The sequence below is a fragment of the Myotis myotis genome, unplaced genomic scaffold (genome assembly GCF_014108235.1).
Source record: "Myotis myotis isolate mMyoMyo1 unplaced genomic scaffold, mMyoMyo1.p scaffold_m19_p_7, whole genome shotgun sequence".
In the NCBI taxonomy this organism is placed as follows: Eukaryota; Metazoa; Chordata; class Mammalia; order Chiroptera; family Vespertilionidae; genus Myotis; species Myotis myotis.
In genome coordinates, this window is record NW_023416379.1 from 8,276,415 (window position 1) to 8,289,705 (window position 13,291).

The 13,291-nt window shown below is 42.7% G+C and overlaps 1 protein-coding gene across 12 annotated transcripts in view; it reads left to right on the forward strand.

The window, feature by feature from the left end:
• The window catches only part of SYNE1 (spectrin repeat containing nuclear envelope protein 1), a 387,376-nt gene that overhangs the window by 167,175 nt on the left and 206,910 nt on the right, over window positions 1-13,291 (forward strand). For all 12 annotated transcript variants that reach the window (XM_036316912.1, XM_036316911.1, XM_036316914.1 and 9 more), the window contains 6 exons: window positions 1,319-1,524; window positions 2,522-2,677; window positions 6,158-6,449; window positions 7,830-8,002; window positions 11,146-11,455; window positions 12,378-12,542. In XM_036316912.1, the coding sequence (XP_036172805.1) occupies window positions 1,319-1,524; window positions 2,522-2,677; window positions 6,158-6,449; window positions 7,830-8,002; window positions 11,146-11,455; window positions 12,378-12,542 (1,302 nt within the window). The remainder of the gene's footprint in view (window positions 1-1,318; window positions 1,525-2,521; window positions 2,678-6,157; window positions 6,450-7,829; window positions 8,003-11,145; window positions 11,456-12,377; window positions 12,543-13,291) is intronic.

Genomic DNA, 13,291 nt, shown 5'->3' on the forward strand with positions numbered 1-13,291 from the left:
TTGCCTTTTCTTCTTCCCCAAACTACACTCAAGTGCGATCGGGTCAGACCTAAATCACCTCTCTCCCCAAATCTATTAATCTTATTCAAACGTTTCTTTTTCCTTATCAGAATTAGATTTCTTGAGTGATAAGGAGATAAGCAATATGAAAAGTAAGCTGAAAAATCAAATTAGAGCTGTAGAATTTCTAGACCTCCTTCCCCTCTCTTTTAGCCTATTGACTGTTTGGAATTCACTCTGAACTAAACCTAATTTTAATTTCTATAGCAGTAAAAGCATAAACAGTGATATCTATTTCACGTTACTATCATGGAGGAGTTTTAAAAAGAAGACACCACTGACATCACGTGTGCTTTTTAACAACCTATGGTCTAAATTTGGAACTTAGAAATATTCAAATCAAAGCAATAGATATTATAGATTGTATAGGTTTTACTCACTAGGAAAAAATGTATGAATTCAGGAAAGAGAAGGCCATTGTGAAGCAGATTTAAAAAATAATTGATGCAAGACTAGATTCATACTGAGTTTTGGCTTTGTTTTTTAAGTGGCGAATCTGAGCAAAGCATTGTATTAAGTATTGTAAAAATAATTTTTAAAAAATTAATGGAAACATGTGGATTTTGTGGCCTAATGGGTGATGACAATTATGTGGATAACTCATTTGCTGTCAGAGTAGGAAGAGTGTCATCGTACGGGAAGCGAGTTTCGCAGGAGGCAGGGTGACTGCAGATGTGGAATTGTCCCCTTTAAGGCCTGAGATGCAGTGAAACTCCACAGAGAAAAGTCTGGAACTCAGAGACGAGGCAGGACGAGCACAGCAGTTCTGGGTTCTTTTGCTCTGCCGAAGCCAATGCCCGTGCATATGGTCTTTCAAAGAAGAGGTGCACATCAAGCAAAGAAGGGAACCCATGTCAGGATATGGCATGCAGGGCGGATCAGAGGAGGAGGGATAGAGGCAGCTAACCAGTTAGAAGACATCACACTAACCATGAGGAGGTGGAGCCTGCACTAGGTTGGTGCAGTGAGAAAGGGGAGAGACTGAGGACAAGACATCCTCCTTCCCAGGTTGGCATTGTTCCCAGTGGGTCCTCAGTGGTTCCAATGCCTGGCTGGCCCGTCCTCAGGGATGAGCCTCGATTATATCCAGTTGCAAACATCATTCTTACTCCAGCCTTGTCAACGGCTGTCTTCCTTGGGCCCCTGTTTTTCTGCTCTTGCTCTACTAGCTCAGCTCAGAGTTGTAATTAGTGCTCCCATGCACCAGGGTCTCTGAACGATAGCAAATGTTTTATATTACTTTTATTTCCTGAAACAGACCATTTTGGACTCGGTCGGTGATGGGCAGCGCAAGCTGGATGCTGTGACTCAGGAAGGACAAACGTTGTATGCACATTTGCCTAAGCAAATGGTCAGTAGCATTCAGGAGCAGATTACCAAGGCAAATGAGGAGTTTCAAGCTTTTCTGAGACAATGCCTCAAAGACAAGCAGGCTCTTCAAGACTGCGCTCTGGAACTTGGGAGGTAGGTTGTTTCCATACAGGTGGACTTCATCCTGTACAGAATGTCTTCAGGGACTTAGAGAAAAAAAGCCACTGAGAATAAACAAATCCTTGAAATTGTGAGTTTAAATTCAAAGCTTTGACCTTAATTACAGATTCATACTGGGACAATAACTGACTGCTCGAACTATGATGGCATCACGTGGTTTGATTTTCCACACAGAAAAGGAATTATACTCACTAGTAACTGTGAATGACATGAATTCATACATTTTTTGGTCTGTTTGACTAACTCAAGATATTAGAGCTTTGGCATCCAGGTTTTATATTATCCAAGTCTTTTTCTTGAGTCTACTTCTGCTGGGTTGGAGTCATGGCAGAAACACCTACTGTATTTATGTGAGTCAAGAGTCCAATCAGGAAACTATGTCAACGTGGGTGAATATAGAATAAAAAAGGGGGGGAACCTTGTTACTAGGGGGGAAACAATGTCAGTATAATCAAAATGCCTTTCTGGTAGTGGAGTAATTTGCCTGACTCTTATCCAGGTTTCTCAGAGAACTTACACAGTTTTCAAAACAGAGCCCTTGGGCTCTGGTGCCATATTTCAAATCCCATAAGATACAAAGACACAGAGAGGACTTCCCCTTTTTCTCATCGGGCTTCCACAGCCTCCCTTATCCATTGGCCCCAATTCAGGGTCTCTACTAAAACCAAAAAAGTCAAGTGCATGTTGCAGGGGAATGTAATCTTGCTGGTAATTACCACCTATGATTACCAGGTAATCAATTCAGCTTGATAAGGTGATTCATTTCTGCCTGGATTGCAAGAGAAATCTTCATAATTTTCATTTTGTTACTAAAATAAGCAATCATTTGGATGGGCTTATTGTTGAGTTTTCTTCTACTTGAAAAATCATGAAAACATGATTGATGTAGACATTGTGACCTCAGCTATTAGAATGCATTTATTATAATGATAACCTAAGAATTTCTCTATGGTGCTTTTCTTTTCTTTAGCTTTGAGGACCAGCACAGAAAACTGAATTTATGGATCCATGAAATGAATGAGAGGTTAAGCTCAGAAAACTCAGGAGAGAGTAAACAGCACATTCCTGAGAAGAAAAACGAAGTTCATAGGGTTGAAATGTTTCTGGGTGAACTCCTGGCTGCCAGGTATGGTGCAGAAATGGAATTGGTCCTTTCCCCACCAAGGACTGAGTGTTTGTCTGGTTGGTTGGTTATTTGGTGTGGTTGGCAGTGGGTTGGTTGGTTTGTTGGTTGGTTTGTGGTTGTGCTTGTTTTTATCCCTGAATATCTAGAATACAAATGATCGTGCAGTGTTTTCTCCCTGGAGAGAGCATAGGGATGGAGGTAAGGGGCTGGTCTACATCTTTGTTCCCTTCGCTCAACAAATTGGATAGGACACTCACTTCCTGTGTTTTTTTTTATATTAGCCTTTAGCATTGTGATGATGATGACACTTTCTTCTCAGAGATTATTGTAAGGATATAAGGTGATTAAAAGATACTATTCATTTACAAAAAGAATGCTGTAGATCCCAATTTCCATATGTTCTTTATACACGTCAGCCTCCGGTCCCATTTTTAATTCACTTCCTTCTCACAAAATTCGTTGTAAAACAAGAGGGGTGGTCATTAAGTCTGGCTGTCTTGGAGGCTCCCCTTCTCCATTACAGCATTTACCTCTTCATTGTTTTCTAACTGACCAAATGATTCTGGCTCCTTTCCCAGGCCAGGTTCTCTGGCCTGACTTTCAGGATGTTGCACCCTAAATTCATGCTTCAGTCCTGGCATTTTCAGTTGCATCATTGAAATTCTACCTTTGGAAAGGGTAGTGCAATTTGACCCAAAACTCTTTAACTACTTCCTAAAGAGTAGATACAATCACCTGTGAAGCAATAGAGGCTAGCACCAGCCTGCTTCATCAGACAAATTAGCAGCAGTGATCAACTAAGTGAAAACTGCCTAATTCAGATTAGACCCATTCCCTGTTTCCACTGAGTCCTCTTTTTGGTCAAACATGCTGAGTGTTCCTAGTCTTGAAAAACAAGCATAAAAACAAGTGCACAATAGAACCCATACTAACAACTACTGCTGGTGTGCTCGTTTGATGACTATTCTAAAATTTCCCTGGGATGCTCTGGTCCCACCTCTTAGCAGTTACCAAGGGATAAACACTTTGTTGACTCTGTGTACTCCAGTCCTCTACAGTGAATTCCTCAAGGCCAGGGACCATCAGGTCTTTATCATCTGTAGATTTCCATAGTCTAGTATAATGTCAGAAAAATCCTATATAGTAAAAGCCTAATATGTTAAGTGCCTGGTCGTCCAGTTGTCCATTCAACCAATCAAAGTGTAATAGTGAATGATATGTTAGGGGTGTTCAACCGCTCGTTATGACATGCACTGACCACCAGGGGGCAGACAGTCGACCTGTCGACCAGTTGCTATGATATGCACTGATCACCAGGGGGCAGATGCTCTGACCAGTAGGTTAGTTTGCTGCTGGGGTCTAGTCGATTGGGACTGAGCGAGATAGGCCAGACATGCCCTGGAGCCCTCCTGCAGTCCCGTCCTGGCTTGCCAACCTCCCATGTCCCTCCCTGCCACGATCAGCCACTGGTGGGGTCCCTCGGCCTGGCCTGCATCCTTTTGCAATCCGGGACCTCTCAGGGGATGTCAGAGAGCTGGTTTCAGCTCGATCCCACAGGCCAGGCCAAGGGACCCACTGGTGCACGAATATGTGCACTGGGCCTCTAGTAGAATATATTGCTGAATTAACAGAATAATAGTATCATTCTAAATATATAAATTTCTGCAAGTTACAGTGCACTTTTTGTGCTTTAAAATCTTGACTCTTGTCTAGATACAATATAACCTACTTCTCTCCTCCTTCCATATTATTCTTGATCTGATATTCCATGATCAGAGCTAAGAGTCCTTAGTATATTGGTTCCCAGTTTCCTTCTAACTGGCTACTCTGTACACTCCAAGTGAGGGTCACTCAGGTGCTCAGCTGGGTCACCTGATTCCTCTCACCTGCTTGTCATTTGCTCCTCCCAGTCCTCTGTTGTTGTTTTAAATCATAATATTTCTAGTACACACATTTTGGAGGGATGCCCTCCATTTTTTTAAAGTACCCTAAACTTGAGACTCATTGAATTTTTATCATCCATTTACCAATTCTTCTTGAAATAACAAGTGGTATCTATTCTCTTGAATTATTATTTAACTCACATTATTGCTTACACTACCTTCTTGTCTCATCAAACAGACTACCAAAATAAAAATATGTACTTTAGAGTAGATATAATATTGTATAAGTCACATACATCTCACAGAGACCCATAAGGATGCTATTTATATAATAGCTGCTAAGTAAAATAAAAGAGGCGTCATAGGAGATACATTATGTAGCCTTTTTCCACTACTCGCAATAGTTTGTGTTCAGACAACTGCTCTCCCCCTCCTGGTTTCCCAGGCATCTCCTGAGAACAGTGCTGATCTGAATTCAGAACCTGTCAAACAGGATGAAGCCGACCCAGCCACAGGTGGTTACACTTTCCCTGGGGCTAATTTACATAACTCCAAGCTGAGATGAGCAGGGCACCTGAGGTACAAGAATGACACCCTTAAGCACTCATAAAATGGCCTTTTGAAAGAATCATGCCTTTTTTCTTCTTCTTCTTTTTTTTTTCATTTTATCTCTGCCAAACATTGCACTGGTGCTGGGACATGAGATGATTGTAATAGCCCTGGCTTCTAGAAGGAAAGCCTGTGGATTGAGACACACAGGGTGTGTAGGAGGCTGCAGAAGGTGCCCAGAGGAGGAGACCTGCCCTCCTCACCCTCTCCACCCTCTCCACCTTCTCCACTCTCTCCACCCGCCTCACCCTCTCCACACTCCCCACCCTGTCCTCAGTTATCATGATGCTTGCCAGGGATGCGATGCCTGCCCTGAGCTGTGAAAGGGGCAGGTAGACCAGGAGCAGAGGAGAGCAGAAGGGTTCTCACAGGGGAGCCTCCGTGTATGTATAGCAGAGGGTTGGGGGCGTTTCAGCAAGCTGCTCAGGGTTAGAGCATTCGGTAGGAGTGGAGAGATGCCGGGTGGCTTGGAGGGGCAGGCCAGGCCTTTTCTGAAGTGAATTCCTCGGCATACACTGGGCTTGGATCTAGGTACTGTATGGGTTCAGTCAGGTCCCTGGATGTGAATTAACTACCTTTGGAGAAACCATAGGAGAAGCAGGTGGCCAGGGCAGTCTCCAGACTCTTCATTTTACTTTATTTTTTAAAACATATTTTTATTGATTTCAGAGAGGAAGAGAAAGGGAGAGAGAGAGAAACATCAATGAAGAGAGAGAATCATTGATCGGCTGCCTCCTGCACACCCCCTACTGGGGATCAAGCCCACAACCCGGGCCTGGGCACTGACGGGGAATCAAACCGTGACCTCCTGGTTCATTGGTTGATGCTCAACCACCTTCCCCACCCTCATAGGTCAGCCTGGCAAGGCTCTCCGTTAAAGGCGTGTCAGCTGTGAGCTCTTGTCTGTGGAGCGCTCCAACACCAACAATCCTTTGTGGCTCCCCGGCGCTGGGAGAGTCCAGCTGATTTTGTTTTCTGTTGTCTTTAGAGAGTCTCTGGACAAGCTCTCGCAGCGCGGGCAGCTGCTCAGCGAGGAAGGCCACGGCGCCGGGAAGGAAGGGCGCCTGTGCTCCCAGCTGCTCACCAGCTACCAGGGCCTGGTCAGGATGACCAAGGAGAAGCTGCGCCGCTGCCAGGCGGCCCTGCAGGAGCACGAGGCCCTGGAGGAGGCCCTGCAGAGCATGTGGGCCTGGGTGAAGGGCGTGCAAGACAAGCTGGCCTGCGCAGACAGCACCGTGGGAAGCAAGGACACCCTGGAAAAACGGCTGTTACAGATACAGGTACACCCCTGTGCCCCAGGACTGATGCGATTAGACACCCAAATGGTTGAGTCGGGTCCCAATCACGCCGTGAGCCTCTCTCTAAATGAGGATTAGGTGAGCGAAATAGGGAAATTGGGCAAAAAGGACTTGGAGGGGATGATTTTCCCTCTTTGTAAAGGAAAGGAATATGTTTGCTTTAGTAGCTCTAAGATATATATATTTTTAATTTTGTTTAGTAAATATTCAGCAAACATTATGAAATAAATACCTAGTTTACTCCAAGCACTATGCAAGTTGCTGGGCATGTGAAGATAAAAATGAGTCCTGCAGGAGTTCAAGTCAGTGGCAGGGACCAACTGCAAATGTTACAGGCCGTGCAACATGTATGCGGGGCTGTGATTGAAGGCAGCGGGGGTGGGGAAAGCGCAAAGGAGACCACCATCCAGCCTGCAGCCAGTGAAGGTGACCTTGAAAGACAGGAATTAGTCAGGCTTTGAAGGTAGGGGACTGTTAGGCTTTTGACAAGCGTGTTTTCATTTTCAAAATAATTCCTTTTTACTCTGAAACTAAGTTTCCCAGTAAAGTTACAGTGCTAAGGCAAGTAGTCCAAAGTTTCCCAAGAATTTAAACTGGAGTTAATCTTTACTCCCAGATTCTCGGGTTCCTAATATTTAAAGTTTTGTATTGCGGTAGAGTCCAGACGTTGTTGTTGTTTTGTTTTCATTTTTTATTTATTGTTAACACTATTACAGATGTGCCCCATTTTCCCCTCTTTTGCTCCCTTCCATCCAGCCCCCACCCCCGCCTTCACCACATCATTGTCTGTGTCCATGGGTTATGCATGTAAGAATATATGTGGGGTTTTTTAAAATGTATTTTATTGATTTTTTAGAGAGGAAGGGAGAGGTATAGAGAGTTAGAAACATCAGTGAGAGAGAAACATCGATCAGCTGCCTCTTGCACACTCCCTACTGGGGATGTGCCCACAACCCAGGTACATGACCTTGACCAGAATCGAACCTGGGACCCTTGAGTCCGCAGGCCGATGCTCTATCCACTGAGCCAAACTGGTCAGGGCAGAATATATGTTTTTTAATTAATCGCTTCTAGTTCCCTCCCCCCCACACCCCACCCTCCATTCCCCTTCCCCTCTGAGATCTGTCAGTCTGTTCCAGGTATCCATGCCCCTGGTCCTGTTTTGTTCATCAGTTTATTTTGTTTGTTGCCTTTTATTTTCTTTGTTTTTAAATCTTTATTGTTGAAAGCATTACATATGTCCCCTTTTCTCTTTAAGGTGAGTAGGGTATTCCCTACCTTGATTCTCAGGGAAACCATTGTTTTTAAAACTGTCAGAAGCTTTTACTCTTTCTGCTGACGTGCATTCCCTCTTCTTCCTAGGACATCCTCCTGATGAAAGGGGAAGGGGAAGTCAAGCTGAATATGGCCATTGGCAAAGGGGAACAGGCCTTGAGAAGTAGCAACAAAGAAGGTCAGAAGGTGATCCAGACCCAGCTGCAGACCCTTACAGACGTGTGGGCCAACATCATGAGCTCCTCCGTCCACGCTCAGAGGTACAGAGTCCAGTGCAAGTGCCTAACTGCCTAAACAAAGCCCCGTGGCTTCGTGACATGAGGGAGCGGTGCCACGCCTCCTGCAGTAGAGTGGCCACGCATGTCATCTTAGCTGGTGTATGCTTGCCTGTCTTCGCCTAAACACACACACACACACACACACATACACATATACACATACAGAGCAAGCAAACAAAACCAGTCTTTGCTATTAGAGAATTTTCTAAAATGTAATATTTACATCTCCCATAATATGTCAATGGAATTTGGCACACAACTTGAACTCTGTAAAATAGACCCTTTTAATTCATCCAAGCAAGGATATGTGGTCTTGAATAACTTTAATATCTTTTCACTTTTTAAAGAAACATAAGGGAAATTAAGTCATGGGCAACTGTGGAGCTTAAGTATAAATCTTTTTCTCAACCCCAAGTAATATCACCCATGTTGGGGTTGTGGAACTATGGGGGGAGGGTGTTTGATGGTCACAGGGATGGAGCATCCCTGGCATTCAGTGACTGAGCCCAGGAGAGCTGGTGCCCTCCAATGCGTGGGACATTCTCACACAAGCAACAGTCAGCCCTTCCGCCCAGGATGTCTGCGGAGCTCTGTTAAGTAGCACTGCCCAGGGGCTGCTGAGAAGATGCTGGTTGTTGCAATAGGCAATGTTGTTGCTGTTGTATTTATGAGTGGAAGATTTTCGCCTTCCTCCTCTCCTCAGAGTATCCACGAGTAATCTGGCTGGCTTGTTGGACAAAGGATTGTCAGTCAGAATTATATTAAAATACATTCCAGGCCGAAACCGGTTTGGCTCAGTGGATAGAGCGTCGGCCTACAGACTGAAGGGTCCCAGGTTCGATTCCGGTCAAGGGCATGTGCCTGGGTTGCGGGCACGTCCCCAGTGGGAGATGTGCGGGAGGCAGCTGATCGATGTTTCTCTCTCATCGATGTTTCTAACTCTCTATCTCTCTCCCTTCCTCTCTGTAAAAAATCAATAAAATATATTTAAAAAAAAAAAAAACAGAAAAAAAAATAAAATAAAATACATTCCAGGAGCCATATTCTGACGATGATATATACTATTTGATCACCAAAGAAGTGTGTGTTCACCATGATCAAAATAAATAGACAAGTAAAAGATTAAAATTCATAAAAAAAAATAAAAATATTTGCAATCACCCGTACAATGTAAAAGTGGACCATGGTTTCAATTAAAATGTGAGAGGTTGTGTTTTGTTTTAGTTTGTTTTTTTTTCTTTAATATGGAGCATTTGTAGTAACTCCCAAAGTCTGCAGAATTTTGAATCTTAGTAATAGCTCAAACTGGTCAGTAAAGAAAAAAACTTCAGATCCCAGGATTCTATTTTTTATAGAGTAGATCAGACTTCCCAATGCTTGCCAATAAGCTAGCTTTGTAAAAGTGAACAGGAATATGGGTGAATATTTTTCAGATGTTAGAATAAAATGTTAAATACAAAAAGTAGATTCAAATCTTTGATTCTTTGCTTTTAGCAAGAAATTAAATTTGACAACTACATATTGAGCAATAGCAATGTTCAAATGACAGTGGGTAACTACAGAGTTTATTTTGTTTTGTGGTTATTTTTTCCTGTGCTAAAAGAATAAAACAAAACAAAGTACTTTTTACCCTCTACGTGCTATGAGGCCAGGGTAGGGTACATTCCAGACAACTCTGACTCATATAGTGTTGCTAAGATGTTGTGAGACTGTAGAAGAAGGCAGGGCCCAGGGTGGCTTCTGGGGAGGTGAGATTGATTTGGAAACTCAATTGGAAAGGATAAGAATGTTGGCATGTATGATGAGGTTTCTACTGATGAAAAATAAACAATCTGAGCCCTGGTTGGTGTGGCTTAGCTGGTTGGGCGTCATCCCATGCACCGAAAGGTCACTGGTTCTATTCCCAGTCAGGTCACATGACCAGGTTGCAGGCTCAACCCCCAGTAGGAGGTGTGCAGGAGGCAGCCAATCTATGTTTCTCTTTCACATCAATGTTTCTCCTCTCTCTCCCTTCCCTTCCTCTCTCTAAAATCAATAAAAACATTTTTTAAAAAGAAAGAAACAGTTTAAGCAAATGCTGCAAGTACATTTCCTACAGTTATGACTCCAGGATTATAGGATTTTATGCAAGGGAGATTGGGAGAGGTCACTGAAGATGAGTTTAGAATAGTTTTAGAGCTGAATACTTTAAAATTCAGGATGCCAGCCTGGAGAGCCTTTTACTTGACTATCTGGAGAGCTATTTGGTTGACTATTACATTTGTGATTACATTTCTTATATTATAAATGTATTTAGCCTTCATTTCTTCATCCATTCAATACTAAAACATTGTGCATCTATATCCGTATGTGAAAATCAATCTAATGATATTATTTAACCAGGAAGATTACCCTAAAATTTAAATTCCAATCAATAAATAATTGCCATCTGGTTTTAGTAAAATAAACTGAGTCCAAGAAAAGTAAGAATTAATATATATTCAATAAAATTTGCTCAGCCAGCATGGCTCAGTGGTTGAGCATTGACCTATGAACCAGGAATTCATGGTTCAACTCCTGGTCAGGGCACATGCCGGGTTGCGGGCTCGATCCCCAGTAGGGGTCGTGCAGGAGGCAGCCGATGAATGATTCTTTCTCATCATTGATGTTTCTATCTCTCTCTCCTTCTCCCTTCCTCTCTGAAATCAATAAAGAAATATTTTTAAAAAATAAAATAAAATTGAATTGATGCCCCAGTGCTGATATTTAACAACACAATTCATAAATTTGCCTATTTATTAAGACAATTAGCATTTGGAAGACAAATCTCCAGATGCATATATGACTACAACATCTTACATTTTGACATGGATTCACTTTGTTTGAAGAAACTGTGCAGCGGGTCAGAAAAGCAGTGTTTCTCCCTGCCCTGAGAAGCAGCGCCCTCACCCCTTATAGTAGTGTTCAGCAAGACAGCTTACATCAAGCATGTCAAACTCGCAGCCCGCGGGCCACATGCCTCGTTTATTTGGCCTGTGTTAGCCTTTGAGTTTGACATGCTTGGCTTACCTGGATGCCATGCTCCCCTAGTTGGTTTCCAGTAGAGCTGTCAAGATAACTTATTTTTCTAATAACATTAATCCCAGCACTTTAGAGGCTGTGATTAGCCAATGGAATGACTACCTGGAGTGGAAAAACCAGTTGGAGCAGTGGATGGAATCCGTAGACCAAAAAGTGGAGCATCCCTTGAAACCGCAGCCAGGTCTGAAAGAGAAGTTTTGCCTTCTGGACCACTTCCAGTGCATCGTCTCGGAGGGGGAGGATCACGCCGCAGCCCTGCACCGCCTCACTGCCAGGTCCAGGGAGCTCTACCAGAAGACTGAGGATGCGTCCTTCACAGAGACGGCTCAAGAGGAGCTGAAAACACAGTTTAATGATATAATGACCGTTGCCAAGGTTAGTGCTTTATATTGAAGGAAAAACTTCAGGGTCAGGTAAAGAATAGCTTATGGGTTACATTATTGGGGAATTTGCTGCTCTAAAAACTATTTGTACAATATTATATGAAGATAATTTCTCACCTATGGATGCCCATGCATTTTTCCTTCCTGCAATCTTGGGCTTATTTTTTATTTTTAATTTTATGATTTTTCACCACTTAGAATGTTAGTCAACCCATTTTCTTTCTTTTTTTGGTTTTTTCTTTTGCAAAATTGTTGCGCTTCAAATATTAGTGTTTAAAAGTTCTTTACAAAAAGCCAACACAAGTCATTTATTTAATAATAAGTTATTATAATAATTATTATTAAGTGGATGATTAGTGAGGGATGTTAGTCAACATTCATTAAGCATAGATTTTTATGTGAAGCTAGACATAAGTAAAATTATAAGAAAATTGGTTTTATCCTCAAAGTCTTTTAGTCTAATTGAGATTTGATATTTGCATTTTAAGATATTAAACACAGAGAAAATTCAAGAATAAGAATGAAGCCCTGGACGGTTTTTCTCAGTGGTTAGAGCACCAAAAGATCACTGGTTTGATTCCCAGTCAAGGGCACATACCTTGGTTGTAGGCTCAATCTCTAGCCCCGTGTGGGAGGCAACCAATCGATGTGTCTCTCTCACATTGGCCTCTCTCTCTCTCTCTCTCTCTCTCTCTCTCTCTCTCTCTCTCTCTCTCTCTCTCTCTCTCTTCCCCCCCACCTCCATCCCTTCTACTCTCTCTAAAAATCAATGGAAAATTATCCTCAGATGAGGATTTAAAAAATAAGAACAAAGCCTTCCAAGATGATTAAGAGACCAATATTAGACTGTTGTCTTGTCTGATTTCACATCCTCCGTAGCGAGGGCCGCTGAGTCGCCTCTGCTTGTTTCCCAGGAGAGAATGCGGAGCGCGGAGGAGATGGTGAAGGACCACCTCCTGTATGTGGATGCCGTGCAGGAGTTCACAGACTGGCTCCACTCGGCCAAGGAGGAGCTTCACCGCTGGTCGGACCCGTCTGGAGACTCGTCCGCCACCCAGAAAAAATTGTCTAAAATTAAGGTCAGAAAGTGGACCGATACCATAACTTCTCTCTCTCATTGGTGCTGGAGCCTGACATGCCTGTGATAAAGATTGTATAGATTCGATCCTGTTCATTCAAATGTTTCCTTCCTGTTTTCTGGTGGTTGGTGTAGATGACCTTGCACCTCAGGAATTCTAAACATAAACAAGAGGGGGGGAAAGGAATTCAAGACACTTTACACTTTGAACAAAATGAAACGTTGTCCGTGTACAGTATGCTCCTGCATGCAGATGCACTGCTTGCTGCGGTATGAGACATCCCAGTATGCGCCAGCTTGGAGCTGACAGAATCGGATATGATTTCCCAGCACAGTAGGAGAAAAGTTTATACAATAACTTAGTGAAAAGTTTAATAATAACTTGGAAATGTCGTTCTAGATGTTTTGTTCTGCTTCCCCAGACAACAGTACAACAGTATAATGAAAGGCGGTACTTTAAAGGATATTAAAATTACCACCTATAAAGGCAACTTAAAGCAAAAAATTTCACACCGCTCAGCGAACTAGAGATCTCTGAGAAGTAGAGATCTCCGGTATTTTGGTTCTTTCTATTTCTAGTTGCTTGAATAATACATGGCAATGACTTGCCCCCTGTGGAAAACAGTAGATTTTAATCTAAAAATTAAGCAGTGATGAAATCCTGACTGGTTACGTTTTAGATGAGGAACCAATAGTGTAAGTGTGGTCAGGACTTTAGGACTCAAATTGTGTTCTTGTTTGTTTGTGTTT